Genomic DNA, 25,725 nt, shown 5'->3' on the forward strand with positions numbered 1-25,725 from the left:
TCTGAATTTTTCTTTGCAAAACATAGAAGGAAATGCATATTTGTCATCTTACAAATAGTGTTTCTTTGTTGTCTTTTCCCTTTCTTGAAGTGGACGTTAACGTTGTGTGATTTACAAGAATGACCTTGGAGGAGGTCGGTGTCTGAACTTTTGACCTCGCGGACAAAACTTCTAACCTTGAAGCTTTGCCCGAGCCAAGGTCATTGAGGTGTAATTTATTGGTAAACGACACATAAAAGAATACTTGAGCCTAGAATCTATCGGAAACAACCTCTCTATCTTTATGAGGTAGGGGTAAGGTCTGTATATGTTCTACCCTCTCGAGACCTCACTTGTGGAATAATACAAAAGACATGTTTCTTCAATAAACAGCATTTCTTCATATAAAGGAAAAGAACCTAGTCTACCAATTGAAGTAAAATTCCAAATCTCAAATTCATTTTCAGGAAAGGCATAAAAGATTGCAACATAAAGTATATATAATAAGGTCCTAATAGACCTTAAAACTCACAACTTAATTGTCTTTTTTACAATCTTGAGTAAATTAATCTTTGTGAAATGGAAAATATGAGATTCAAAGTTGAAACTGTGGCAAGTAGTAAATTAAAAGGAGCAATATGGGAAGATGTTGATGTTGGTGATATTGCAATGATCTTTATTTCTTATGGAATAACAGTTAGCCATCTCCAATTTTTATATGTCAATGATGGAAAATTTTCTCCATCTGTGAGACATGGTGATCCTATAGAAAATCTTGAAATTGTAAGTTCCACTTTTATTGTTTCGTGTTGTGTCTTCTTTACTGTTGTATTTTGTTTTTAAAAAAATGTTTTACTTGTGCCAATGGTCTGTCGGAAACAATTTTTCTACCTCCGTAAGGTAAGGGTAAAGTCTGCATACCTCATGGCCCATATCATGGGATTTACTTAGCATGTTGTTGTTGATGTTGTACGTGCCAATGGTCTATTTGCTCTACGAGGTAAGGGTAAGACTTCTATATATTCTATTACCATCCTCAGATTCAACGTTGTATCACTAATTTGTTTGCTCCAATTGAAATTTTGTTCTTCATTAAACATGTTTTGCCCTTGATTTAGATCGACTCTAGAAAAAAAAGTGATTATTGTTGTTATATTTTGATTTCATTATCTATGATTGAGTCGTAAATTTTTTTGAATAGGACATACGCTACGTCTCAATCAAGTTTGTTTTGGTATCTTTTTTAGCTGCTCTAGAAAAATTAGGAGATCTCTATCTATAAGAGATACATGATTCATTCTACTTCTGATTAGCAATGTATCAACAATGATCATCGAGGGTTCATATAGTTGATAACAACTCACTTGATACAATACATGTTTGGTATGTAAGTTGATGTCACATGTGGTCATCGAACTTTACCCGTTCTATAAGTAGAGTCACAAAACTATCTTTGTATCATTAAAATCACTAAACTTTACCTGTTATATACAAAACTAACCCAAAACATTTAATTTTATCTAACAATTTTTTTAAAGAATTTTCAGATCAAGCTGGATTATCCAACAGAATATTTGATTGGAATAAATGGTCGACATGGAATAGTTGGAACAGATAGAGTTTTGAAATCAATTACATTTGTGACAAATAAAAATTCATATGGACCATTTCCAAAAAATAAACCTACTTATATGGCAAGTGAAGACACAGAATTTAATATAAATGCATTGGATCATGGTTGGCTCAATGGATTTCATGGCACAATTTGTGGTTATCAACTTGAAAGTTTTGGAGTTTACATTAAACCAATGCCAATTATTGCAACTCCAAAAAAAGATATTGATTATGAAAAAATTGATGTAATTGAGGGTTGAATGTGCAAATTGTAAAAGTTCATGTATGTATGTACTTGTTATATAAATAATATAAAGATCTATCAAGGTTCATGAAAAAAAGATATTTACTTTTCGTGTCAAGTCAAGAGTTTTAGCGCAATGTACTGTGTATGTGTAGACAACTTTGAATGGGAGAAGAATAAAGCAGGATATCTTTTATGTTGATTGAACAAATTTGCGCACTCTAAACAACCCCACACAAGCATCAATGGTTATTCTGAGACTCGAATTTGTACCCTATTGATCATACAGAGATAACTTCGATTAAGGGTGCGTTCAATACAAAGGGGAAAAATATGTGATTTTTTTTACTTATTTTCGTGTTCGATACATTAGCAAAATAAATCATCCTAAAAACGTTCGTATGTTTCAGACAAATACTATCGAAGGTGGGAGTGAAGGTAGAGAATGTGGGGTGGCAAGGATGTACTATGTAGGCTTCAAGGGGGGGAGGTGGTGGTGGTGAAAATCAGGTATTGAATGGTGCAGATGACACAATCAATATGAAACTTGTTTCCCTTATTTCCACTAAGGAAGTCGTTTTCCTCATTTTTAAAGGATTTTGTTTTCGTACCAAAAATGTTTTTAAGCCAACCAAACATTTCCTTCGTACCGAACACACCCAAAATCAAGTGAAGCAACCCAAACTAAGCAAAGCCCCTCCTTATTCAAGACAAGAAGTAAGAGTAACACCTAAAAAGACCAGGAAAAAGGAGCAACACACTAAAAGTGGAAAAATAAGTCCATCTAGAAAACATTTTTCAAAATATTTAAGCCAATCGAACATGAAAAAATTGGAAACAGAAAATGTTTTCCTCCGTACCGAACGCACCGAAAGTGGAAGATTAGGGGAAATGACTATTCAATCTTCTGCATTTGAATACTAAGAAAGAAAGAATCAATTGGCTAATTTATAGACAACATCAAAGTGTAGAGGAAAAAAAAGATGAATCCTACACAAGTATGTCTATCTTACAGCAGTAATTTTACCCGAAATCGTCTGCACCAAACAAGTCGCGACACATTAAGGCCACGGACGCAATCAAGTAGACCACCTACGAAGTTATTTACACAACCTTTGATCCTGAAATGTGTAGTCAAATCAAAGGAGTTGCCACTCATCTTCAGGTCTACTACTACCATCTGATTCACTGGGGGCTACAGCATCGAAGGAGTCCAGTTCCGAGACTCCAGTATCACTAGTCAACCTGTCATTGTACTCGACTGATGTGGCAGAGCTACGAGTTGCAGTTATGGTAAACAATGGAGCACCGTTTGATTGATCTACTAGCTCAGATGCCCGTATACAAAAATCATCAAAATCACCTACAGAGATTATACAGAAGTTAGCAGTCAAGAATCGACTCATGTTAGCCATGGTAAGACAAGCGCAGCAGTTTCTGGAAGCATACTTTTATCTCTACAATAAAATCCAATAGCCAAGGAGGGATCAATTGAATCCAGCGGAAAATGCCTAACAGTACTGCAATCGAAATCCAAAAGGCCATGATGTGATAAAAACGAAAAAAAATTGGAAAAATCAGATGAGAAACTAGAACGAGAATTCGCTTACTTGCAGTGATAAGATGAAGTATCAACATCTAGCTTATCCATTTTAATATCAACAACCTGCACACCAGACAGATAATGAGGAACAATACACCCTACAATCCATGAAAGCAGATGACACAATTATTATGGTGGCGTTTGTCCATGAAAATTGTGAGTATTTGAAAAAAATAGTTTTTGTATTCGAAGTGAAAAATGATATTTCAAAATTGAAAACCTCAAACTTTGGAACTTCATTGATAAGCACTATATAAAAACAGATATCAGTTATAATATCAACAACCGGCTCATCAGACAGATAATGCTAAATCAGTAAATTCTCCATCCCAATAGATAAGCCCGTAACACTTCACATGTTAAAATCACAACAAATGAGATCACAAGCACCATAAAGAAAGTTAACAAGACGAAATAGTAAGAAAGCTGAACAACCAATTAAGAAAATACTCATTTGTTAGACAGTGATTCCCTACACGTCCACTCGACTCAAAGGAAAAGTTATAGGGAAAGATCATAAAGGGAACAATATATTTTTATTTTTATTTTCCCTTTTTGGTAGTGTCAGGAAACTACACGAAGAAACTGATGGATCAAGACCCTGAAACGAATATGTAGGAAGATTAGAACCTCACTGAACAATATTCAATTTTCACAACTGAAAATTGTGAAGTTAAATAGAAGGCTTTCCAGGAGGAGGAGTTGACTAGCAAAGCTGTGTCACTGACTAAACAGGACGCATAGCACAAGACCACTGAACTAGACTTGTCAGATATATTAGTTAAATGTCAATCGTGGTTGCCGTGGAGATGTAGGCTGGAGAAAACGGAACCCTGGGGAAACCCACAATTTTAAGGCACTGGGAAGAGGAGAACAGAAAAAGTAGTTTGGTGATTGTTTTTTATATAGCACCCCTCCCGCTACAGCAATATGGCTAGTATTTTAGTTGGGTGGCCTTGCTAGCTCTGTTGCCCGTAGAAGATTCTATGAAGGTCCTCTAAAACAGCGAAGATCTGTCCGAATATATTCTACTTAGAGATTCTCATAGAAGCTTATTTTCTAAGTGGGAATCGAGAAAAAGCTTTAAGAGAAGGATATAGTTTCAGCAAACAGTAAGAGATCTTAAAATAAAATTTAAAAAGTTTTCCTTTGTCAGTAGTTCTCGGTGAGTCCTTAATGCTGTGGTCAAATATACAAAATCCAGTCAGTTTCCATTTCCAAGTCTTTTCTTGATTAGGTAAAGCCTACTCCAAAATCCTTTAACAAGGGGCCAATAATTATGGTTTTTCCACTTCCCCCTTGGTGACTCGAACTCCCAACCACTTGGTTGGAAGTGGAGTGCTGTTACCACTACCACAATTTCTCGTCCCCACTTCATGGTCATTTCAGGCTTCAGGTTTTGTTACAGTGTATATACGCATTTCATTCAATCAAAATTAAAGATCAGCTCTATCAAATCGAAGTGTTACCTAGGAGCCCATATCACCCCACCTCTCCTTTATAAACAAGCAAAGTATGCACAAAAAGCATGACAAAGACCAAATAAAAGTTGACTTTCTTGATGGTTGCAATGAATAGGCTGCTGAACTCGGACAGCATTGAAAGAAGCTGAATTCCATATATAGCACCCAAACATAAAAACTTCGATTTTAAGGCTTGCCGATTTATACTAGATCCATGTAATGACAAAATAACTGAAACCCCATCGAAACGTATGAAATAGCTCAGATATGCAACCAAAAAGAAAGATAATTACTGGCTGAACTTCATGTGGATCAAGATAAAAGGCTTTATCATCTTGCACGCCAACAATGTAAGTTGACGCTCCAGGTCTGCCACCTAGGATCCCAAGGCTTTGAGGAAAACTAAATGTAGCTGCCAGTAAAGGAAGATACCTGATATAGAAGATGTTAAAGGAAGTTCAGTAAACATAAGTCTTTGATCTTTTCGTTTGATAACCAACAACAATATAATTATCAAGTAAAGGTTCTGGCTTTTGCAGTAGGAATATTAAATCATCCATCAAACATCAACTCAATCCACAATTTTAATCTTAATCAGATATGGCCTTCTAGCAGTGGTCAAATGTGTCTTAACACAACATGAAGATAAACGAAACACCAATCAAACTAGTTGGAGTCAACTATATGAACTATCAAAGCCTGAATCTCAAATTAGTTGGAGTCAACCATATGAATCACCCGTATCCATTCTGCTCTATAGAGTGAAGAGGATTCATCACAGTGAGATCATTATCATGCTGGTGATCAACCTATAGCAGTGCTTCTTGTTTTTTTCAAACTTGGAAAGGTATAATTAAACAAACATGATTAGCAGTGTCTTTTAAATATACAATTTATTATGTGGTCCTTAAACTTTTAAACACAAGCACCTTCCAGCTAGATTATAGTGCCAGAGTTTCTGGTGGTGCCATTCTTGTTTCATGTTCCCACGAGAAAGAGAACAATGGTAGAATTTGCATTGTAGGAACTAGGAAATATCAGTTTGCGACCTTGAATCACATGCAATAGTGTCGGTTTTCTATCTACTCTTGTTGCAATAAAGTAATGGTTAGATCAAGTAATTTGACAAGATAGTCTTCAAATGAGTCTGTGATACATTTAATTAGTTTTGTTTCTGAGATACCAAAGCATGATCTCCATAAATTATTTTCAGTTTTGTTCATTATGTTGGTGCTTACTGTTCTTCATGGTATTAATCAATGTAACCTACCACGGCTCCTCTTAAAGAAGATGCATGGTTCCCCCAAGAAAATCTTGTGCCCGAGAAAAGAAGATACCTGATTCCCCCAAGAGAAGTATTTTGCAAGAAATGCTAAAAAATCGTCCAAGGTTAAGGAGTAGTTTGTCAATTGCCAAGACATCTAAATCCTAAACGGTAAGGGAAACTCTTTACTTGGTAAAATAGTGAAATACATTCTATACTAAATTCTATGAAAGATTCTTTAAAGATCATTACTAGCACTACAGTGTACCAAATCTAATTTTCCATTCTACGAGAAGAAAAAAACTAAAAGCGTGGAAACTTAGCCGAGTTCTACATTGTATAAAGAACAGAATTGTCGAGTCCAGCTTTTGACATTAGAATGTCCAATGACCATAGCCAAGGCTGTGTAGCATAGTTAAATCATTTCCATAAGTCCATGTAGCATTGGTTAAACTACTAAATCACAATGCAAGATACTTAACAGGATGTTATTGAAATTAATTGTCAGAATATCCACTTCCGGAAATAGTTGTTACAGCCACAAGGTATCAGTTAACTCCATGAAACAGATGCTGATTTGACAGTCAGTAGCAATTCTAATTTCTCTACATACAATTTCATAATAATAGAGCAAAACAGGCAATGAAATAGTAGTTATAGCGTTAAAGTTGCGATAGATCCCCAAGAAATCACCACGTGTTTTACACCACGACCAAATAAATTCAATCACAGTCTTGTTTGATTTATTTATGACCGTAATTCAGAAAGATATTATATAACAAGAATAGGCAAGAGTTTTGCATCATAATAACATCCAATGTAGATCAATAAAATAAGATAAATGAAAGTAAACCTTGAATTGATTTTGTCAAGTCCAAGAACCAATGGAACTAAGAAAACAACAGGTGTCCAGTCAACTTCGCCTTTTGACAAGCCGGAACAATGTTTGACAATGTCCTCAATGCAGAGCACTGGTGCTCCACCTCTTTCTCCATCTTCATCCCCAGATACAACATAGATAGCCATAGCCGGAGAAACGTCTGCATTTCCTGTTTCTTCTCTTTTGCTGCGTGCTAATGTTTCCCAGGTGCGACACATTGCATACGGACCCACCCATGAACCAGGAGAAAGACCATAAGTCTTGCCGGCTTGCAGGAGGTTATGGATAGAGTAAGCTGACCCCTCAGAATCACCAAAGAGGTATAAAATCTCCACATACTTTTCTTCAAGCGGCTGCCAATGAGATAACATGCTAAATTTTCATGCTAAAACACTACATATATAAGATGAGAACCTGATCTTTTTTTCAATTTTTTGGATAAGAGATATGAGATGAGAACCTGATTGTGCATTATCGCGGTTTTAAATTGGAAATTGAGCATTTTAACAACTGAAAGTACTGCAGTGTTTTGACTTTCAAGTACCTTGTCCATAGATTTTCTCCACGATCTTCCTAATCGATGAAGAAGTAAAGCCTATATATATACAGGAATCGTCAACGTCACTATACCAGACACAGTAAGCATTGGAAATTCACAAAATGGCAATAAGAATATACAGATTTTAGCTAACATGTCCTCATACTATCACATTTTACGTGGCACACTTTCCTTTTTAGTTTGTCCCAAAAAGAATGTCACCTTTCTTTTCTTTCTTAAACTCCGTGCTTAGTCAAATGGTGCCACATAAATTGGGATGGAGGGGAGCAACAAGAAAGAAAAGGAGTTATGCTACTGTGAAAAACCTGAGCAACAAGCATCTGACTGCTCCTAAGCATGCAACCCCAATTAACATCACTGGTATACTTAGTATCTCCAATAGGAGCAAAACCTGTAATTACATTCAATCAAATATAGCCAAATTCACATCTTCCACACACCAAATCAAAGTATAATCACATCAAACTAATCAGGGCAAAAAAAGACTACAACTTTAAGCACCTTTACGATATGTGACAAGAATCCTGGATGAGAAATCATCAACAAAAGCAGAAAAACCTTCACTTTGAGTTGGTTCTATGGATGAATCATCATCTTGAACAACTTTATAGCAAACACCCAAAAGCCAAATATCACTCTTAGACCCATTAGGAATCCCAGTTTTGTCCATCCCAAAAATCCTCCTCATTGAGCCACTGTTTATCATTCTTTTCACAGCACTAGTCCAACCAATACCAACAATACCATTATACTTCTTTGAACAACAAAATTCCCCCTTTTTCAAACACCCTTTTGGCTCACTATCAAATATTGAAAAAGGAGAAACCAATAAACCAGACCAAACAGAAGATTTATTATTAACCTTACAGCTGCTACTACTACTGCTTGGTCCTGGTCCTGGCTCTGTAGAAACAGAAGAACCAAGATTTTTTCTTGGGGAATCTGAATCAGATGAGCTTCTACTAAACTGGGATTTTTTAGGCATCAAAGATTATAGTTTGTATCAGGACACATGGTACAAAAAGAGCTCTAAAACTGGCAACTTTCTGTCAAAATACTATCTGGGGTTGTGAGATTTGGAGAAAAGATTGTGACTTTATGGGATTTAGGGATTTTTACATGAGACAACTATATAGAACTGGCTAATTTTATCAAGATTTTGATCTGGGGTTGTGAGAATTGAAGTAAAGATTGTGAAATTATGGAGTTTTGGGATTTTTTACATGGTAGAACAACATAGAACTAGCAATTTTTGGCTAATTTTGTCAAGATTTTGATCTGGGGTTGTGAGAATTGAAGCAAAGATTGAGAATTGATGGGATTTTGTGTACTAATGATTGGAAAATTGAAGGGAATTTTGGCGTGTATTGAGGTCAAACATTGGAGAAAGTGGCGTTTACGAAATTGCCTTGGATGAGGAAAGAAGAGAATTGAGGAAAAGAGGAGAGATTTATATTGTATGATAATCTTTGAGAAAAAATAACAAATGGTACCCTAAGTTTGGGTAGGTTCAATCTAGTCATTTAAATAAGTGAAAACGTTCAAAAATGACTATAGTTTATAATTAATTGTAATTAGTAGATACATGTTAAAAGGGGGAGAGAGGCAAGTGAGGTCGAGAGAGAGGAGAGTGAAAGGAGGAAAGTGAGAGATACATGATCGATAATTATATGATGAATACAATTGTTTTGTATCAAAACTAGCTACTATAAGAAGCAGAGAGGCAAGCGAGATTGGAAGATGGAGGAGAAAGACTTATGAGAGAAAGAAGAGAGGGACAGGAGATATACAATTGATTTGTATATCTAATTGATAATTGTATCACAGATATCCTAAGTTTGGGTTGGTTCAAACTAGTCATTTAAATAAGTGAAAATTTTCAAAAATGACTATAGTTTAGGATTAATTGTGATTTGTAGATACATGTCAAAGGGGGGAGAGAGGCGAGTGAGATTGAGAGATAGAGGACAGAGGAGGGCAAGATTTGGGAGCGAAAGAAGAAAAGTGAGAGGTATATTTGTATATTTGATTGATAATTGTATCATGAATACAATTATTTTGTATCAAAACTAGCTACAATAAGGAGGAGCAAAGCAAGCGAGATTGGAAGATGGATGAGAAAGGCTTTTGTGAGAAAGAAGAGAGGCGGGAGATATACAATTGATTTGTATATCTGATCGATAATTGTATTACAAATACAATTAATTTGTATCTAATACTATTGTATTCAATTCGTTCATACAAGTCTATTGTATCAAATATGTTAAACAACTACCATTTGTATCCAAATACAATTGTATGAACAAATGCAAAGCTGATAAAAGTAATTGAAAATTACTCAATTATATACATTTGTTGACTTAAAATATATAATTACTTGTATAATTTTATCTAATATATCAAACAGTAACATATACAGAACTGATAAAAATAAGGAAAATTTTCATAAATCACAATATGTTTAGACAAAGAATCACCACAACTTGTATAAAATCTATCTAATATACAAATCAAATTGTAACATATACAACTGATACAAGTAATTGGAAATTACTCAATTATATACAGTATGTTTAGACAAAATCACACACAAACAAACTTAGTCTAGAATTTGATACAAATTATTTTCAAACAAATCAACTACTTCATATTTAACCATTATTACGGATCTTAATACAAATTAAACATGAATTAACCAAGAAATATATGAAATGCATATACGTAGAAGAATATACAACTCGTAATGAATAGATTGTTGTGTTTACTTTTCGTTGTTTAAACCACAAAAAAAAATCAATTATTTCCATTCTAATACAAAAGAAGCTTTGATTGAATGAAAACAATGAATACTTTGGGGTCGTTTGGTATGAGGGATAATACCAAATAATCCTGAGATTAAATTATAGTACCGCTTATTTTGTTGTTTGGTTGGCAAGTTCAGGATAACTTATCCCGGGATTAATAATTAGTACCGGGATAAGTTATCCCTCTCCTTGGGTGGTATAGTATTCCCGGGATAACTTATCCCGGGATAAAATAGATAAATGACAAAAATGTCTCATTCAACCCTTTTGTTATATCACTTTTTACATTAATGAAGGGCATTTTTGTAAACAAATAAATTGTTCTTAAAATTTATAATTTTGGATACAACAAACCAAACACTCAATAAAAAATAATCCCATCATAACTAATCACATCATAATTTATCCCATCATAACTTGAATTCAAACCAAACGACCCCTTAAATTGTGTTTCATCAAGAAGAAGACTTGTTTTGGTAACGTATTCTAATTAAACTAAATGACCTTTATTAAATAATTATTTTCTTTAATTACCGCATAATCAATTAGATATAATTAAATAAAATTTGTATAATTATAAAAAGGATGAATTATACAAATCAAAATCATAATAACTATTTAAACTATATGATGTGCAAATAAGCAAATTATAGTTAAAGAGGTCTATTACTGTAGCTATTTTTTAAATTTCCCCAAAAATAAAATTGTGTGAGTGCAAGACCCAAAAATTAATCTATACCCAGCTCAATTTTCGCAAGATTGAAAATATTTTTTGCAAAATAGATTTTCAAAATCTAATCAAATTTCATGGTCAAACATACATTTAAAAATATAATTTTTAAATCTATAACCAAATACTAACTAAATTTGATAAAATTATGTATTTTTTTTCTTTTGTCAAATATTTAGCAAATTATGTATGTTAGATTTGATAAGAATGTTAAAAACAAGATTTTAGTTGGGAACTCATATTTAGAGATGCATCTAGCTAGTGAGCAAATATATTTGTTTTCGATTAAAATATCTTTCCTAAGGCATGTAAAATTATATGCCTTATATAAATAATATATGTATTTTTAATATTTCTGCAGCTTTTCGAGATGTAACTTCAATTGTTTTTAGTTTATTTTCATATTTAGTAAAATTCTTTGTGTTGTATTCATATTTATACTAAAAATAGATATTTAATTTGAAAAATTAAGATTTAAGTACCTATAATAATTATGAACGATATAGTAAAATTATTATTTTATTTATTATTATTTAAGAGATGTGATAAATCAAATAAGAACAAAGTAAATAAAAATAAAAAGAGCTATTTTTTTTTTATCAATTTCCCTTAAATCTTAGCGACAAAATTTATAAAATTATCACATAAAAATAAATCTACTATAAAACTATCATAAAAATAATAAATCTACAAAACAAAAAATTATTTTATCAAAAAATTAGATGAATATTATATAATTTTCTATATATATCTTTTTTACCTATTTATATTTATTAAATTAATTAAAACCATTTTATATAATCTTTTTTTACCTATTTATATAACCTTTTTTTTTTTTGAAGTATTCTCTCCCTCCCTCTCTTTCTTTCTTCTCTGTTGCTTTTTGCTGCTCGGAGGCTTTTTTTTCTCCGGCAATCGCCGGCGACGACTACCATTTCCCGCCGGTAAAGGTTCGTTCTTCACTTCTATGCTTTATCTGTTCTGGGTGTTCTCCCTTTTTGCTTCTTTCGATTTCTCCTGTGAGTTGTTCATCTCTTGTAACATTTAGTTTTGTTAGCAAAAACAATTGAGGGTAAAATGTAGGTTTTTTTTTTCAGTTTTCTGAAGTGGGTTTGGGAATTCGCCAAGTTTTGTGGTGTTTTATCGATTTTTCTGAGTGTGGGAAGCTAATTTTGTTGAGTGATCTGAGTTTGTTGTTTAAGATTTTTGAATTTTTCGTGTTTTGCTTTGTTTAATTAGATTCAGAATTTTTGGAATGTGTTTCATTTGCAGTTCTTTGAGATGGTTTTTTTGTTGTTTCTTTGAATTTTGATTATTTTATCTTGTTTACATTTGATTCTGGTGTGTTGAACTCACATTTTCTAGATTTGTTTTGAATTGCTACTCTTATCAGTTATAATATAATTGTCAGTTCCTGAGAGTCCAAAAAGTATTGGGGAGGTAGTGGTAAGGTGTGCTTACACTCTGCCGTCCTCGTACCCCACTTGTGTGATTTCACGGTATGTTGTTGTTGTTGAGAGTCTGAAAAGTGTTTTTGGCTAAAATTTGCTAGCAAAAACAACTGAGTTTAGTTTATGTATCTATTAGAGTTAAAATGTGGTATTTTTTCATTTTTCGTAAGTGGGTTTGGAAATTCACCAAGTTTTGTGCTGTTCTATTGATTTTAGGTTTTAGGAATCCTATCCCTAACGAGCTAGAAATGGAACAAGTGCGCTTAGCTTTTTGCTTGAGAGTAGGACTTGAGTGTAGAAAGCTAATTTTATTGAGTTGTACTAATATTGTTGAGTGATCTGAGTCCGTTGTTAAGATTTTGAAAATTTTGAAAATTTTGTGTTTTGCTTTGTTTAATTGGATTTAGAATTGGGAATGTGTTTCATTTGCAGTTCTTTAAGATGGGTTTTAGTTTGTTTCTTTGAATATTTTCCTCTTCCCCATTTTTTTTCTTCTAAATTTTGATGCTTTTATCTTGTTTCCATTTTGTTCTGATGTGTTGAACTCACATTTCTTATATTTGGTACAAATTACTACCCCTTATGTGTCGAAGTTACTATTTGGAGAGAGTCAAAAAGATATTTGTTTTAGTGTGGTTCTTTTCAAGTACTTCCTAAATATTTTGAATAGTTTACTATTGTGACTTATGTTACTTTTTATGTAGTTTCAATTTTTTTTGAAGATTCTATGTCCAAATTCGGGACGAACAGTAGATAGTTTCACCCTTGCACTTTGAATCAAGTCCATAAATTGAAACAAGTTTGTCAAGGAGCATGCTTAACACCAATCTCTAATACTATATGCTTTGGTTTGTAAGCTTGGATTTTAGTCATATTTCTATAGGAGATTTGTTATGTGGTGTTCTACATTTTGTATTGGCTTCTTTGCTTCCTAACTGATTCATTTATTTTTTTTCCCTTGTAGGCTACAGTGAATGAGTGTTGCTACTTGATTGAGCCCATGCCTGCTACGCCTACGAAGAAGGTTTAGATTCGATTTTCTTCCATGTTATATTCTTTATTCAGCATAATATTCATTTCCAGTTTTCTTGCAAAGGAGGTTATATTGTTTGGTGTACCATTGTCGATTATGGGGCTATATACTTGAATCTAGACAATTTTTTGCTTTCTCGTGATAAAGGCCTGTGCTCTTTTTCAGTTCTATTAGTAAGTTTGTGGTTTTGGCATTTCTTTTCTTCCATCTCTCTTTTCTTTGTTATTATTTCTTGTTAGAGATATCTCACTCATGAAGTGAATTCTATTTTAATTTGAAAAATATGCAGCAGTTGAGAATGGTGTGCTTTTACTATTGATGCCCTGCTAGCTAATCTATCAAAAGTAGTGGATTCTTTCAGTCCTTGTATTTTACACTTATATTCATTGCACATATCTTTGTTTACTCTGAAAAATGATAAATTAGTGAAGGAAGGTACAAAAACCTGAAGTAATTGATAAAAGGGGTAAAATTTCACTTCTAAATGTGTCGGTAGGTTGTTATGACCTTGAATATTTCACATATTTATTCATGGCCTTCTATTTTCGTCCTATTTATTCGAAAGATGTCAAAATCGTAAATAAGGCACTAATAGCTTCATTAATTAATTAAAAAGGGGGGGGGGGGGATTATCACCTAAGGGTAAAGAAAACGCTCTTCTAATAAATCTAAAGCAAAGAAAATGGGATATTCCAGTAATATTTTACCACATAAAAAACAGTACTGCTCTAGTTTTAAATGATATGTCAATCATTTAAAACTTATTCTTTGGTTAAGGATCCGTTTTTGAAATAATGTATATGTACGCTCGCACCTAAACATGTAACCCTGTGGTCAATGAAGTGGGTTGAGAACCAGGAGGTTCAAGTTCAAATTTCAATGGAGGCAAAAACACTAGGTAATCTCTTCCCATATGTCCAAGCCGTGGTGGTAGTTACCTGTGCTGGTGGGAATTAGCATGTACCCCATGGAATTTGTTGAGGTGCACTCAAGATGGCCTGCACCACAGTTATATAAAAAAAAAAATTGCTACTGACCAAACACAGACTCTTTTGCTGTTGTAGACAAATTGTCCCTAATCTGCTTTTCTGATTTTTTTTCTGGCTTAACTATTCTTTTATTGGTATAGCCTGATTAGGAGGATCCATTATATATTTGCTGTTTTCTTATATTCTTTTGCCTGGGCTATTCCTTTATTTGAAAATTTGGTATTTTATAGTTTTAGCAACGGTAAAGCCTGAGTAGTGTAATGGTGGAAACATGTCAGCTAAAAATCCTATGAGAATACTGATATCTTGTTCTTATATGATTGTTAGTGAGCTTCTTCTTATGGAGTCTGGTGTGTGCGTGTGTTTATGTTTGTGATCTCAACATCTTCTTAATATGCATTTGTTTTCTTTTTCTATACAGAGTGCTACCCGTGGTGGGATAGGGAATGTATTCAACAAATTAACAAGCAAAATTGGAGATCCTGTTGACTTTGAACTTCCAGATTGGTTGAGTAAATGGCAACCCACTCCCTATCCCTATACCTCTATAAGGCGAAGTATCCTTCAATAGAAATAGTTATCATGGATTTATAGATGCGTGATAAAAGTTTGGTAGTCTGTTTCCTAATTAAATATCTCTTAGTCCTATACATTGTTTGATAAATAATTGATTATGGTGTTCTGTTTGATGTGCACCTATTTCTTATCTTTCCGTAGCTTCTTTTGGCCATTCTCCTTTTCTATTTGTGTCAATATTAACTACTTGAAGATATATACCTCACCAATAAGGGTAAGCGGCGGCTAGAAGATGATGGCATATCTTGTGCCTGCAGTTCAACAGCAGAATCTTCGGACGTGTGTGGCATGGATTGCCTTTGTAGGTAAGGAGGACTTAGATTAAAATTCATTAGCAGTCAGAACTTTAATAGAAACTTATAATATATTTTTTGGAAATTATATCCGTATGACCTGCTGCATAAATTTATTGATTGAGAGTTTCATGGAGAAGAAGAAACAACAACCATAGCACCTCCATCTCCAACGGAGGATAAATCTTCATATTTGTCGGAGGAACTCACCGACCGTGCCGGTGATGACGAGAGAGTAATTGACGGAGAAGAAGAAGACAAAGAAGATGAATTCGCCAACAACATTTTCCTGCAACTTTTTCCTTTTCTCCTTTCTTCCACTTTTCTTCTTGCTTTACCTGACTTTTTTTTTTCATACATACAAATCACTCTTTAAAGTTGCCCAAAAATAAACAGTAGATCTGTAACTGTAAAAAAATATATTAGAATGCTGTAGGTCGGAGTTTGTCAGTACTCCATCTGGTTTATATCAAGAACCAAGTGGGCAGGTAATGTGCCAAAAATGATAAAACCCACTCTATATGTTTTTCTTGAAATCAAAATATAATCCCCTCCTCTTATAAGAATAGAGAAAATAGATACATGGAGATACTTTGAGTAATAAAAATGGCAGGAGAAGCATTTTAGGGATTTTGTATAAGAATCGGTTATGGTAATTGAACAAGAACAGAAAAATCCCATAAAAGGAGAGAAAAACTAATAACTGGTGACAGAAAAAGGAAATAAATAAGAAGAGAGGGAGGAAGAAAAGAGTGTATGGAAAGAAAATTAAACTAATTGTGGGATATTGTTTATTGAGATCTGGGTGGAGTTGGGTGGGTTTGTGTGTATGGGGGGTTGGGGGACAGTGCTAGAGATAGAGGAGAAAGAAAAAGTGAAAGTGAAAGAAAATTAGCATAATGTAAAGAAAGAAAACAAGGAAAGGAATAAGAAAACCAATGAAATGTTATTTTTCTAAAGAATTTACGCGTGCACCACACTATCCTACACATATCTGAGTTTGACAATTTAAGGGATTATTTATTCCATTTGTAGTCAAGGAGGTCATAAGACCCCGTGTAGTATAGGTGTGTAGTTGGTAATGGGATTAGGTTTTTTTGGGGGGGGGGGGTATTTGGTTATTTTCTCAAGAAATGAACTTAAATTGCCTAAGAAAACGGAAAAAGTCTTGTCCCAGAAAAGATAAAGAGAAGAAAGGTGATAGATAGTCAAGTCGCAAAGAAGGATGAATGGGGAAACGAAAAGGGAAATAGAAAAGGAGAAGTTGGGTGTGGGTTGAGTATTTTGGTAGGAATACGGGAGGGGAAGGACAGAAGGGGAGAGGGGAGGGCTTGCATGGTGTGGTGGTGGTTTAATCTGCGAGTATAGAGCTTGCAGGGGTGGGGTGTTCTCAATGGCGAGGGAGGCAGCTTTTGACTATGCTGTAAGTGGTAGAGAGTAAGGTTCCTGGCATAAGGTTTAAGGTGAGATCATGGGAGGAAAGCTGGACTTTGATGAAAGGGGATGTAGGAAAGGCTTCAGTTGGGTAAAAGAAAGAAGCCTTAACATGTTAAATATCATAATAGGTGTTTATCCAGCAAAAGTTATCCCCAGACAACAATCGCCCCCCTCCCATAAATTAAATGGTGAGAGTTCTTCAGATGATTTAACGAATCATCCTATCACGGATGCACCAAAATGTGAGATTATGTTGGAAAAATCTTATGCAAACGTTAATCCGACGAAGTAGCACCTAAGGCGCAAAAGATATACTTCTTTCAGCATCTTTTCTGACATTTAAACCATCTTTAAAATTGTGGGTTGTTAGTTATTTCACTTCGCTCTTTCTTGCAGCATGCTATGGTCTAGCTGCACCTCGGGATGTAAATGTGGGAGTTCTTGTCTGAATAAGCCATTCCATCAACGTCCTGTGAAGAAGATGAAAATAGTGAAGGTATGCACATAAACTTTTAACATAGATATTTGGACTGATGTTAGTTATTGCGATATTTTGACAGCTTGTAGTCATCATTTATGACCTTGTCGTTATTAGTCATTTCTTTGTCTTTTGCAAGAGTTTGTAGACAATTCCTTTCTCATGTAAATTTTCATTTTTCTGACAACTGATGCCAAGGAACTTTGCTTAGAACCTGATGTTTCTTATTTCCACTTTTAAGAGGTACATTCTCCGACAAGTAAACTATATGTCAAGTGGTTTGATCATAAGAAAATTTAATTAAATAAATAAAAATAATACAGGTTTCCACGAGAAACATTATGTGTGAGTGAGTCTTAAGTGTTGATTACTTCAAGGGTTGCACATTTTTGGCCAGCGAAAACAAAAATTTAAAACACATAAATGTGCAATTTAAAATATAGACCATTGTCTTTTTTGTAGGGTCAAATTGGCTGATTGAGTGATTTCAGTCTTAAATCAGACATAAATTAGTTGCCTGTTGAAATGAAATTTAGATACTTATAAACTGCACAGAAGCACTTTCATTTGCAATTTCTCCCATATCAAAAATGGCGGCAAAATACATTTCAAAACTTAAGTCGAAGTACTATTTTCTTTAGACTCTTGGGAAGTGAAATTAGACAAAACTTTTGGCATAGAGGGGGTATATATCGTAAAGGATGCACCTAATTTTAAGATAGTTTGCAAGAAAGAAAGTTAATATTATGTACATAGATATTTTTGTCTACTGAAAGTTAATATTATGTATGTAGATATTTTTGTCTACCTGAGGGCAGGGAAAACTTGGGCAACTATGTTTGGTCTTGTTCATAACAGGTCTGGTCTAGTAAGTTTAAAAAACCTTCAAGGATGCTTAATTTTTTTCATAACAGGTCTGGTCTAGTAAGTTTAAAAAACCTTCAAGGATGCTTGTTCATAACCTTTCTTTGTAGTGGGGTTTCATAACTAGCATAGAAGTTACCTATCTTTACGTGTTCTAAAACATCTAGTGGGAAGAAACTCTACTGATCCAATATAGGATCTATTGAAAGAAGTTCTAGGTTTTCATGTCATGTCTTGTCATATGAGGTGTACTAACCTTTGTGGAGCACTGAAGGTAGGATGAGTATAATTTTCAATAATGTTCTTCACTTCTTTGTGGTCTTTATTTCTTTATGGAGTTTGAAAGTTCCCCTTTTGATGGTTGCTATTTTTCTACTCTTTACCTTCCCTTCTGCTTGCATTTATCTGCTTGCAGTTTGAAATAAAAGTCATTTAACACAACCTGTAGTTAGTTGCTATAGATCTAGAGATCTGCAGTATTCTGAATCTGGCAAATTGTTCTGCCAATTTCCTTGACCAACCAGACAATACCCTTTTAATTTAAGACCCTAATTACAGGGTTACTGACAATCACTTTTGACACCAATGTCTTTGATTAAGCACTGTTAAAATTTTCAGATGTGCTTTAATACTCTGCATCCTTTTTAGGAGCTCTTGTCAACTTTCACTTTTTTAAAGAACTTAAGGAGAGGGCATAGTTATTATTTTTGCATTTTCTATATCAAGTAAAGTGAGAAGACTTTCATTAATTTGCATCTAGCGGATGCTAATGGCTACAACATAGCTACTTTAAGTAAATCGATGATTTGATCAGGACTCTACATTTTCAAGATTACACCAACAAAAAAAAGTTCCTTAAAAACCTTGCCTTTACCAACGTATATAAGAGGGGTAACTAAGCAACAGGACCCTCATAAATCCTTTCTCAAAATACGACATTCATCAATTTTTACCAAAAATGACCATCAACACTTTTCAATTGCAAGCGAAGACAATTCGCATCAAAAGTGCAGGCTGGTACAATTTTTCATATCTATTTTTGCATTTAATTCAGTCACGTATCTGGTGAAGAAGTAAAGAAACGTTGGTTATTTTGTATTCTTCTTACTTTTCGTTTCTTTTGAAAACCAAGCAATAATCATCTAAGAAAATCAAGTTTTGTTGACACATAACATGCAGACTGAGAAATGTGGCACTGGGATTGTGGCAGATGAAGATATCAAGACAAAAGAGTTTGTTGTAGAGTATGTTGGAGAAGGTGAAGTTTTTTCAGTTTCTTGCTTAATATGAATAATAATTCATGTTCTGTTCATTCTGAGCTCTTAATTTAGTAAGTTACAACTGCAGTTATTGATGACAAGACATGTGAAGAGCGACTTTGGAAATTGAAGCACAGTGGGGAAACAAATTTTTACTTGTGTGAGATCAATAGGAATATGGTGATTGATGCCACTTATAAGGGAAACAAATCCAGATACATTAATCATAGCTGTTGTCCAAATACTGAGATGCAGAGATGGTATATAACTGTCATTAATATGTACTAATTATTTGTAGTTCTCTCAAATTCAAACCCTCTGTCAAGTGTCAAGGGATATCAACCTATTGTGTGATTTATTTATTTTCATGCTCAATCATATTTTCAGGATGATTGATGGTGAGACAAGAATTGGCATATTTGCGACACGTGACATTAAAAGGGGCGAGCATCTGACCTACGATTATCAGTATGGACATTGAATGATTTTTTGTTTTGTTTGTTTTCTGTCATCCTAGCATCTTCAGTCAGCAGTCTGTTATCTCAGAGTGTGCATTCGCCCTTCGTCTAACAAGTTTAGCAGGTTTGTTCAATTTGGTGCAGATCAAGATTGTCACTGTGGTGCTATAAATTGCAAGCGAAAGCTGGGAATCAGACCTAACAAACTAAAACTTCCTTCTTCGGATGCTGCTGCACTAAAGCTAGTGGCATGCCAGGTAGCTGCGCCCTTCCCCAAAGAGAAAGTACTGCTATCTGCAAAACATGTATGTACCTCTGCTCTGTCTGCTAACATCTGAGATACAAGAGCAGTGTGTGTCATCTGGAATCAATTCTTTTGGGTTGGACGTTTACCGTCTAGTTTTATGACTCAGTTTGTTAGTACTGGTCCATAATTGTTGTGGTGATTTGTGAAGATGAAATTGATAACAGATTAGACCTTCAGTTTTATTGAGCCAACATCTTTCTGTTCCTTTCTGAATTTTGTCAGAGGAAGACATAAAGAGGACAGGTACTTGGAATTACTGTCTAAAAGTAGGGCGTCCATTCCTTTTTCCGATTGGGCAGGGGCCAACCTGTTGAAAACCTGCTGCTTTCCCTGGAAAGATACTTTGAAGATCACTTTCCTATATCAAAATGACAAGATTTGTTCTGACAATGGAACTTCTTGCATTTGTTGGAAAGTAAAGATGAAAAATAAGAGAAATATTATAAGATAGCCCATTTATGAGGTTTTAAGTGTTCATTTTTTGACATGACCTGTATTTATATGTATGTAGAAAAACACAAAACAATTTTAAACTCTATGTAGACTAGAGGTTAAAGAAAGGCAACACGAAGATCATGAGTAATATATGTGAAGATGAAACAGACCTACTTTTTCTGAGGTAAAAGTGCGAAGATTGCACAATGGTAATTGGTACATTAAGTATGTTATAGGTTCATATCCTGTTATGGTTTCTAGTAAGATGAACATGGTTGGCGAATCGTTCATGACTAGTTGGATGACTGACCGCATTGTTTGTGTTTGGTAGAGACCAACCCCATGGTATTCCCAGATCTATGAGCCTGAGTTAAGAGTGTTAGATGCCTGTCTCAATTTCACCAGACTTGGATGATATAGGGAGATCATTCTAAGGCGGGTTTAAAATATGCTATTTCACTAATTAGGACATGGTTTTGGCATTTTGCAATGTTTGAACTTTAATCTAACTAGCCACTAGCCAGCTCTTGCCTGAAATTGATAAGAGTGGTGTCAATAATGTTCTGGTAATCTGTTTTGGTTCTTGCTTCATAAATGTATTTACATGTGAATATTTTAAAGGAGTTGCAAAGCACTCTAGATTTGAGTAAGGCTAACTGTTTCTTCTTTTTTTCTGATTTGTTTTCTTGTTATTCTTTCTTTTCTCAGATTTGTTTCTTTTTCTATATCTTCTTCGCAAAATGATGTTATTAAGGAAGAGATGGTTTTGAAATTCTTTTCCCTTGTTTAATTCTCATAAGAAGTGAAGACAGATAACTTTGATATGTGCAAAGAGGAAAATAAGAGAACAAGATGAGGAAATTATTCTCCCTCAAGCCCATTTACTTGTTTGATAGGATAACACTGAGAATATTTCCTCACTAAAGTTTATACTTATTAAAACGAACAAGTTTGTCATCTCGTTTGCACTTCCTTCCAAGGCCAAGTTATAGATTTGTTTTCTCTTCTGCTTATTTCCTTCATAGTTCTCCCATTTTACTACCTTTGTTTCCATTGATGGATACAGATCAATGAGTTGCATACATTTTGTTTCCCAAAGAGGCTATATCAAAAGCTCTTCTAGTATCCTTCAGATTCCTGTACTAAAATATCTATTTCTCCCGATATTGTACTAATGTACTTGTTAACCTTTTCTTCACTTATATTCCAGGATTCTCTAACTGAACTTCCCCCAAAAGGTAGGTTATGTATTCATTTGACCTACAAGCATATCTTTGTTAGTGAAGTTAACTTTTCTTTGATTTAACTCGGGCCTCATCCTGTTTAGGAAATTGGAGTTTTGACTCTGCTTGGAGAATCCAGCATCCTCGGAATTGCACAGGTCAAATTATAAGAATAATTCGCTCTTCTGACCAGAGGTATGTCGGTCTGTACGGTTGCATATTCTTTTTATTAATATAGGCACTTCTTGCATTTTCTACTGGCAAGTGACGGAAAATCAGCAAGTTCTTGTTCTATGAAAAATTTGTGATTGAGTTACCAATTATATTTAATATATATGTTATCTTTATTGTTGTTTTCTATTACTACTATCTTATGGTTTTACTTTCAGTAATCTTGGAGTCTTGTTTTAAAAATAAAAAAATATAAAATAATAATAATAGGATCTTTTAAAAGTTTATAGATTGAGGTTCAAAACTTGTATATTTTGATCCCCATGACCGTTCTGTAGTGTAATTAAGTACATAAAATCTTGAACTTGAATAGTGCTATAGATTGAACTTATCTTTTATGTGCAGAACAGATTATGCATTATAGCTAGCGACAGTTATATAAGTTTTGGCCATGTCTGAGTAAAATATATTTCCTTTTGTCACCTAATGCTGTTCTGTGATTCTGTCTATTAGGAAAGAGAGAGATTGCAAGCTTCCATACGTGCTCCAGTTTTTCTCTATTTTAGTCATAAATCAGCTGTCTGCATACATATGCCTGAGAAAGTGCATTAAGAAAGGAATCAAATCACTTAGACATCTAATATATATAGCCTAAATATGAGCTTTGGCGGTTGGAGTATAGTATTTTAGCTTCCACTTTCATAATGTTTAGCTTCTTTTTTTTTTTACTTTGAAGTATTTCTTAGTTCTCTAGGAAGTCTATTCAAACGCCAGATTTCAATTTTAAATGCTGAGATATTTTCACAAAACCTTCTATTTATTTCTATTCAGAGAGTAATTAGAAATTTATTTCACATGTGATCTCCATGGTTTCTTTTCACATAGCATCTCTTTTGTAAGGTCTCTTTGTAACTTTTTCTTATGTAATCCTCATGTTCGTACTAAACATTCTTTGCATTAGGAATTGTCTACTAACTTTGTGTGTGTGTGGTAACCAAGTATGAAAGTGATGTCGATCTTGTTAACTTAATATTTAAAGAAATAGCTATTAAACGTAGAAGCTAGCTAGTTTCTCTGTTGGATACTCTATTAATTGGTTATCCGTTTAATCTTCGGTTTCTTCTCATTTATTTGTTCATATTTTTACATTTTTCAGTCCTGTAGACTTCCTGGAGAAATTTCTCTGTGGGAACTCTATCCATTAGTTGGACATTTATTATTCGGTTTCTTCTCATCTGTTTGTTCATGTTACACTTTTCAGTCCTGTTGATTCACTGGAGTCTCGAATACCTGATGTTTCCAGTTCCTTTGGAATCATTAAACAGTTTGACAGCATCACCAAAAAACATTTGGTAAGGAAGTTTTGAATTGTTTAGTGTGTAACTTGGACACCCATGATTTGGCTGAAGATTTACTCTTGTTCTCATCCCCCACCCGCCCTAACAGATCATGTTTGAAGACGGTAGTGTTGAGCACCTTGACTTGTCAAAAGAAGATTGGGGATTTTGTAACTTTGCTTAATCAGGTATTTTGTCCCAACTTTTTATTGAATTTTCAACCTATTATTTGTTTCCTAGTGTAGCTGAAATCCCGAAAAATGATTTTCTTGAGCCAAGTGTCTCAGAAACAGCCTCCCAACCTCACCAAAGTCAAGGTCTGCATACACGCAGCCTCCCCTGAACTACTTGTTGTACTGCAGTTGAAATGGATCCATGTACCTAGTTCAGGTTAAAAGGGTGAATTTTAATCTATAGTGCTCAGACTTTCCAAAAACACTGCCGCAGACGAATCCTCTAAAAATGCACAATCCTCGCGCACTGGTCGACTTCTTTTTAATGAGTCCGAGCATCAGAGATTTATACACCAGTACAAAATACAGAGAACTTGTAGTAGTACCTTTTATTTCTATTTTGTATAATATTCGTATGAGATTAGGTTGAATGGAGCGATCTCATCAGTGAGGATTCATATAGCCCACTCCAACTTGTTTGGGGTTGAGGCATTGTTGTTGTTGTTTTTGTTTTCAATGGAATCCATAACGGAACGAGTGTTTTTGCAGGTCTTAAGCTGTCGAAATAAAGAAATACATGATTCAACCTCAGTAGCTGATACGCGACATATTCTTACAATCCAAAATTGCAAAGTGTCCTCTAGCTTTGCTCCTGCTGTACCAAATGTGCAAAGTTTCCTTTTAACATATTCTTTCGGGTGATAATGTCAGTTCACTCTTCCTTTTACTGGAGAGGGAAGTTCTGATGATTCTTTCCGATGCATTAGCACAACAAATGTAACAATAGCTCACCCTGTTCCAATTATATCGGATGTCCCCTGAGAAACAAGTTGACTCTGTGGATCATAATTTATTTACTAGTCGTAAAGATGGATTTGTTAGCTCTCGATTTTCTTGTGTAGTTGAGGATTCAAATAGCCGATCCCAACTTGCTTGGGATTGTGGTATAGTCCTTGTTATGTTTTCTTATTCAATGCACTCTTTTGGCCTCCAAAAGAATATTTGGTTTCACAATTTCTTTTAACTTGCAAAGTATATATTCATTAGTGTTGCGATTTTGATGTGCTTTATTTGTGTCGATGGTCTATCGGAAACAATCTCTCTATTTTCACAAAGTCAGACTACACTTGTGGAAATACACGGGATATGTGGGATTTTGCACCAAGTAACTCATGTTATACGTGCTATTTAAGTATTTTGTGTGTGAATCTTGGGTTCGCATCTAAACAAAGCAACATGTAGCAGTAAAAATGAAGAATAAAATATTACACGAATACTAACCTTACCATTATTCTATCTTAATATTTGATGTCTACAATTTCCTATCTCGGGCATGTCCTCAGTAAGTATATCTTATTACCCCCAACCCCTATTCTTCTTCGGACGACTTCTCGCACCTCTTTACTGATGCATTCACGCACCTCCTCTTTAAACGTCCCAACAATCTCAACTTACTTTTCTTATTTTGTCTGTTACAAAAGTCACTCCCACCTTATCCTAACTTCATATCCACATTTATGAAGTTCAAATTTGCAACCTATAATTTTTTTCAATTTAAAATAGTAATAAAATATTTTATTTATAATTTTTTGTATACGTCTTAAATAAGAGAAAATTAATCAAAATGGTCATTCAATGATAATTATAACCCAAAATCCACTATGAGATTTTTTATTATAATTATCAGTTCGGCACCTTAATTTGCCTTAATTGCTTCTTCTTCTTCTTCAATGTTGAAAGCTTGACTTTAAAAATCACGTGTTGTAAATGTAAAATGTTTCGAGTGAATAATATATCAAAAAGATTCAAAATATTGAGAGGAACTCATATCTAAATCTTGAGATTGTTTAGTGGAGATTTGAGTTAGTTATGATTGAAAAAAAAATCATTATGCAATGTATATAGATGTATTTACATCACTGATATATTACATCAACTATTTATACAATATCGATACATTGTATAGACATATGACCATTTTGTTGAAAATAATTTTTGTTACATGTACATATATTGTTAATTTTAGCCCTTTTTTATGAAAATAAAAACTTGAATATATTTGGTGCGAATGAAACTACTTTATTGTATATTTATGAAATTT

At 34.1% G+C, this 25,725-nt stretch overlaps 3 protein-coding genes across 7 annotated transcripts; 2 read left to right on the plus strand and 1 right to left on the minus strand.

The window, feature by feature from the left end:
- The first annotated feature begins 515 nt into the window (after positions 1 to 515).
- On the plus strand, positions 516 to 1,901 carry LOC125853439 (inactive protein RESTRICTED TEV MOVEMENT 1-like). Of its 2 annotated transcripts, none has more exons than XM_049533130.1 (2): positions 516 to 762; positions 1,518 to 1,901. In XM_049533130.1, the coding sequence occupies exons 1-2, from the start codon at positions 559 to 561 to the stop codon at positions 1,851 to 1,853; spliced, it is 540 nt and encodes a 179-aa protein (XP_049389087.1). In that variant the 5' UTR covers positions 516 to 558; the 3' UTR covers positions 1,854 to 1,901. The 2 variants fall into 2 exon arrangements, with proteins under 2 accessions (XP_049389087.1, XP_049389088.1); XM_049533131.1 differs by having other exon boundaries at positions 1,527 to 1,898.
- Positions 1,902 to 2,759: 858 nt separating this feature from the next.
- LOC125853422 (cysteine protease ATG4-like) lies at positions 2,760 to 9,062 on the minus strand. Of its 2 annotated transcripts, none has more exons than XM_049533106.1 (8): positions 8,108 to 9,062; positions 7,912 to 7,997; positions 7,592 to 7,642; positions 7,021 to 7,400; positions 5,197 to 5,335; positions 3,448 to 3,503; positions 3,287 to 3,357; positions 2,760 to 3,200 (listed from the first exon to the last, which is right to left on the minus strand). In XM_049533106.1, the coding sequence occupies exons 1-8, from the start codon at positions 8,589 to 8,591 to the stop codon at positions 2,977 to 2,979; spliced, it is 1,491 nt and encodes a 496-aa protein (XP_049389063.1). In that variant the 5' UTR covers positions 8,592 to 9,062; the 3' UTR covers positions 2,760 to 2,976. The 2 variants fall into 2 exon arrangements, with proteins under 2 accessions (XP_049389063.1, XP_049389061.1); XM_049533104.1 differs by having other exon boundaries at positions 7,508 to 7,642.
- A 2,922-nt stretch (positions 9,063 to 11,984) lies between these two features.
- LOC125853425 (histone-lysine N-methyltransferase ASHH3-like) lies at positions 11,985 to 24,669 on the plus strand. Of its 3 annotated transcripts, none has more exons than XM_049533109.1 (14): positions 11,985 to 12,090; positions 13,556 to 13,615; positions 15,035 to 15,170; positions 15,383 to 15,494; positions 17,316 to 17,415; positions 19,441 to 19,519; positions 19,609 to 19,780; positions 19,908 to 19,988; positions 20,103 to 20,283; positions 21,931 to 21,958; positions 22,048 to 22,138; positions 23,376 to 23,466; positions 23,561 to 23,639; positions 24,174 to 24,669. In XM_049533109.1, the coding sequence occupies exons 2-13, from the start codon at positions 13,592 to 13,594 to the stop codon at positions 23,633 to 23,635; spliced, it is 1,170 nt and encodes a 389-aa protein (XP_049389066.1). In that variant the 5' UTR covers positions 11,985 to 12,090; positions 13,556 to 13,591; the 3' UTR covers positions 23,636 to 23,639; positions 24,174 to 24,669. The 3 variants fall into 3 exon arrangements, with proteins under 3 accessions (XP_049389066.1, XP_049389068.1, XP_049389067.1); XM_049533111.1 differs by having other exon boundaries at positions 20,103 to 20,235; XM_049533110.1 differs by having other exon boundaries at positions 12,005 to 12,084.
- The last annotated feature ends 1,056 nt before the right edge of the window (positions 24,670 to 25,725 follow it).

The sequence above is a fragment of the Solanum stenotomum genome, chromosome 1, assembly GCF_019186545.1.
Source record: "Solanum stenotomum isolate F172 chromosome 1, ASM1918654v1, whole genome shotgun sequence".
In the NCBI taxonomy this organism is placed as follows: Eukaryota; Viridiplantae; Streptophyta; class Magnoliopsida; order Solanales; family Solanaceae; genus Solanum; species Solanum stenotomum.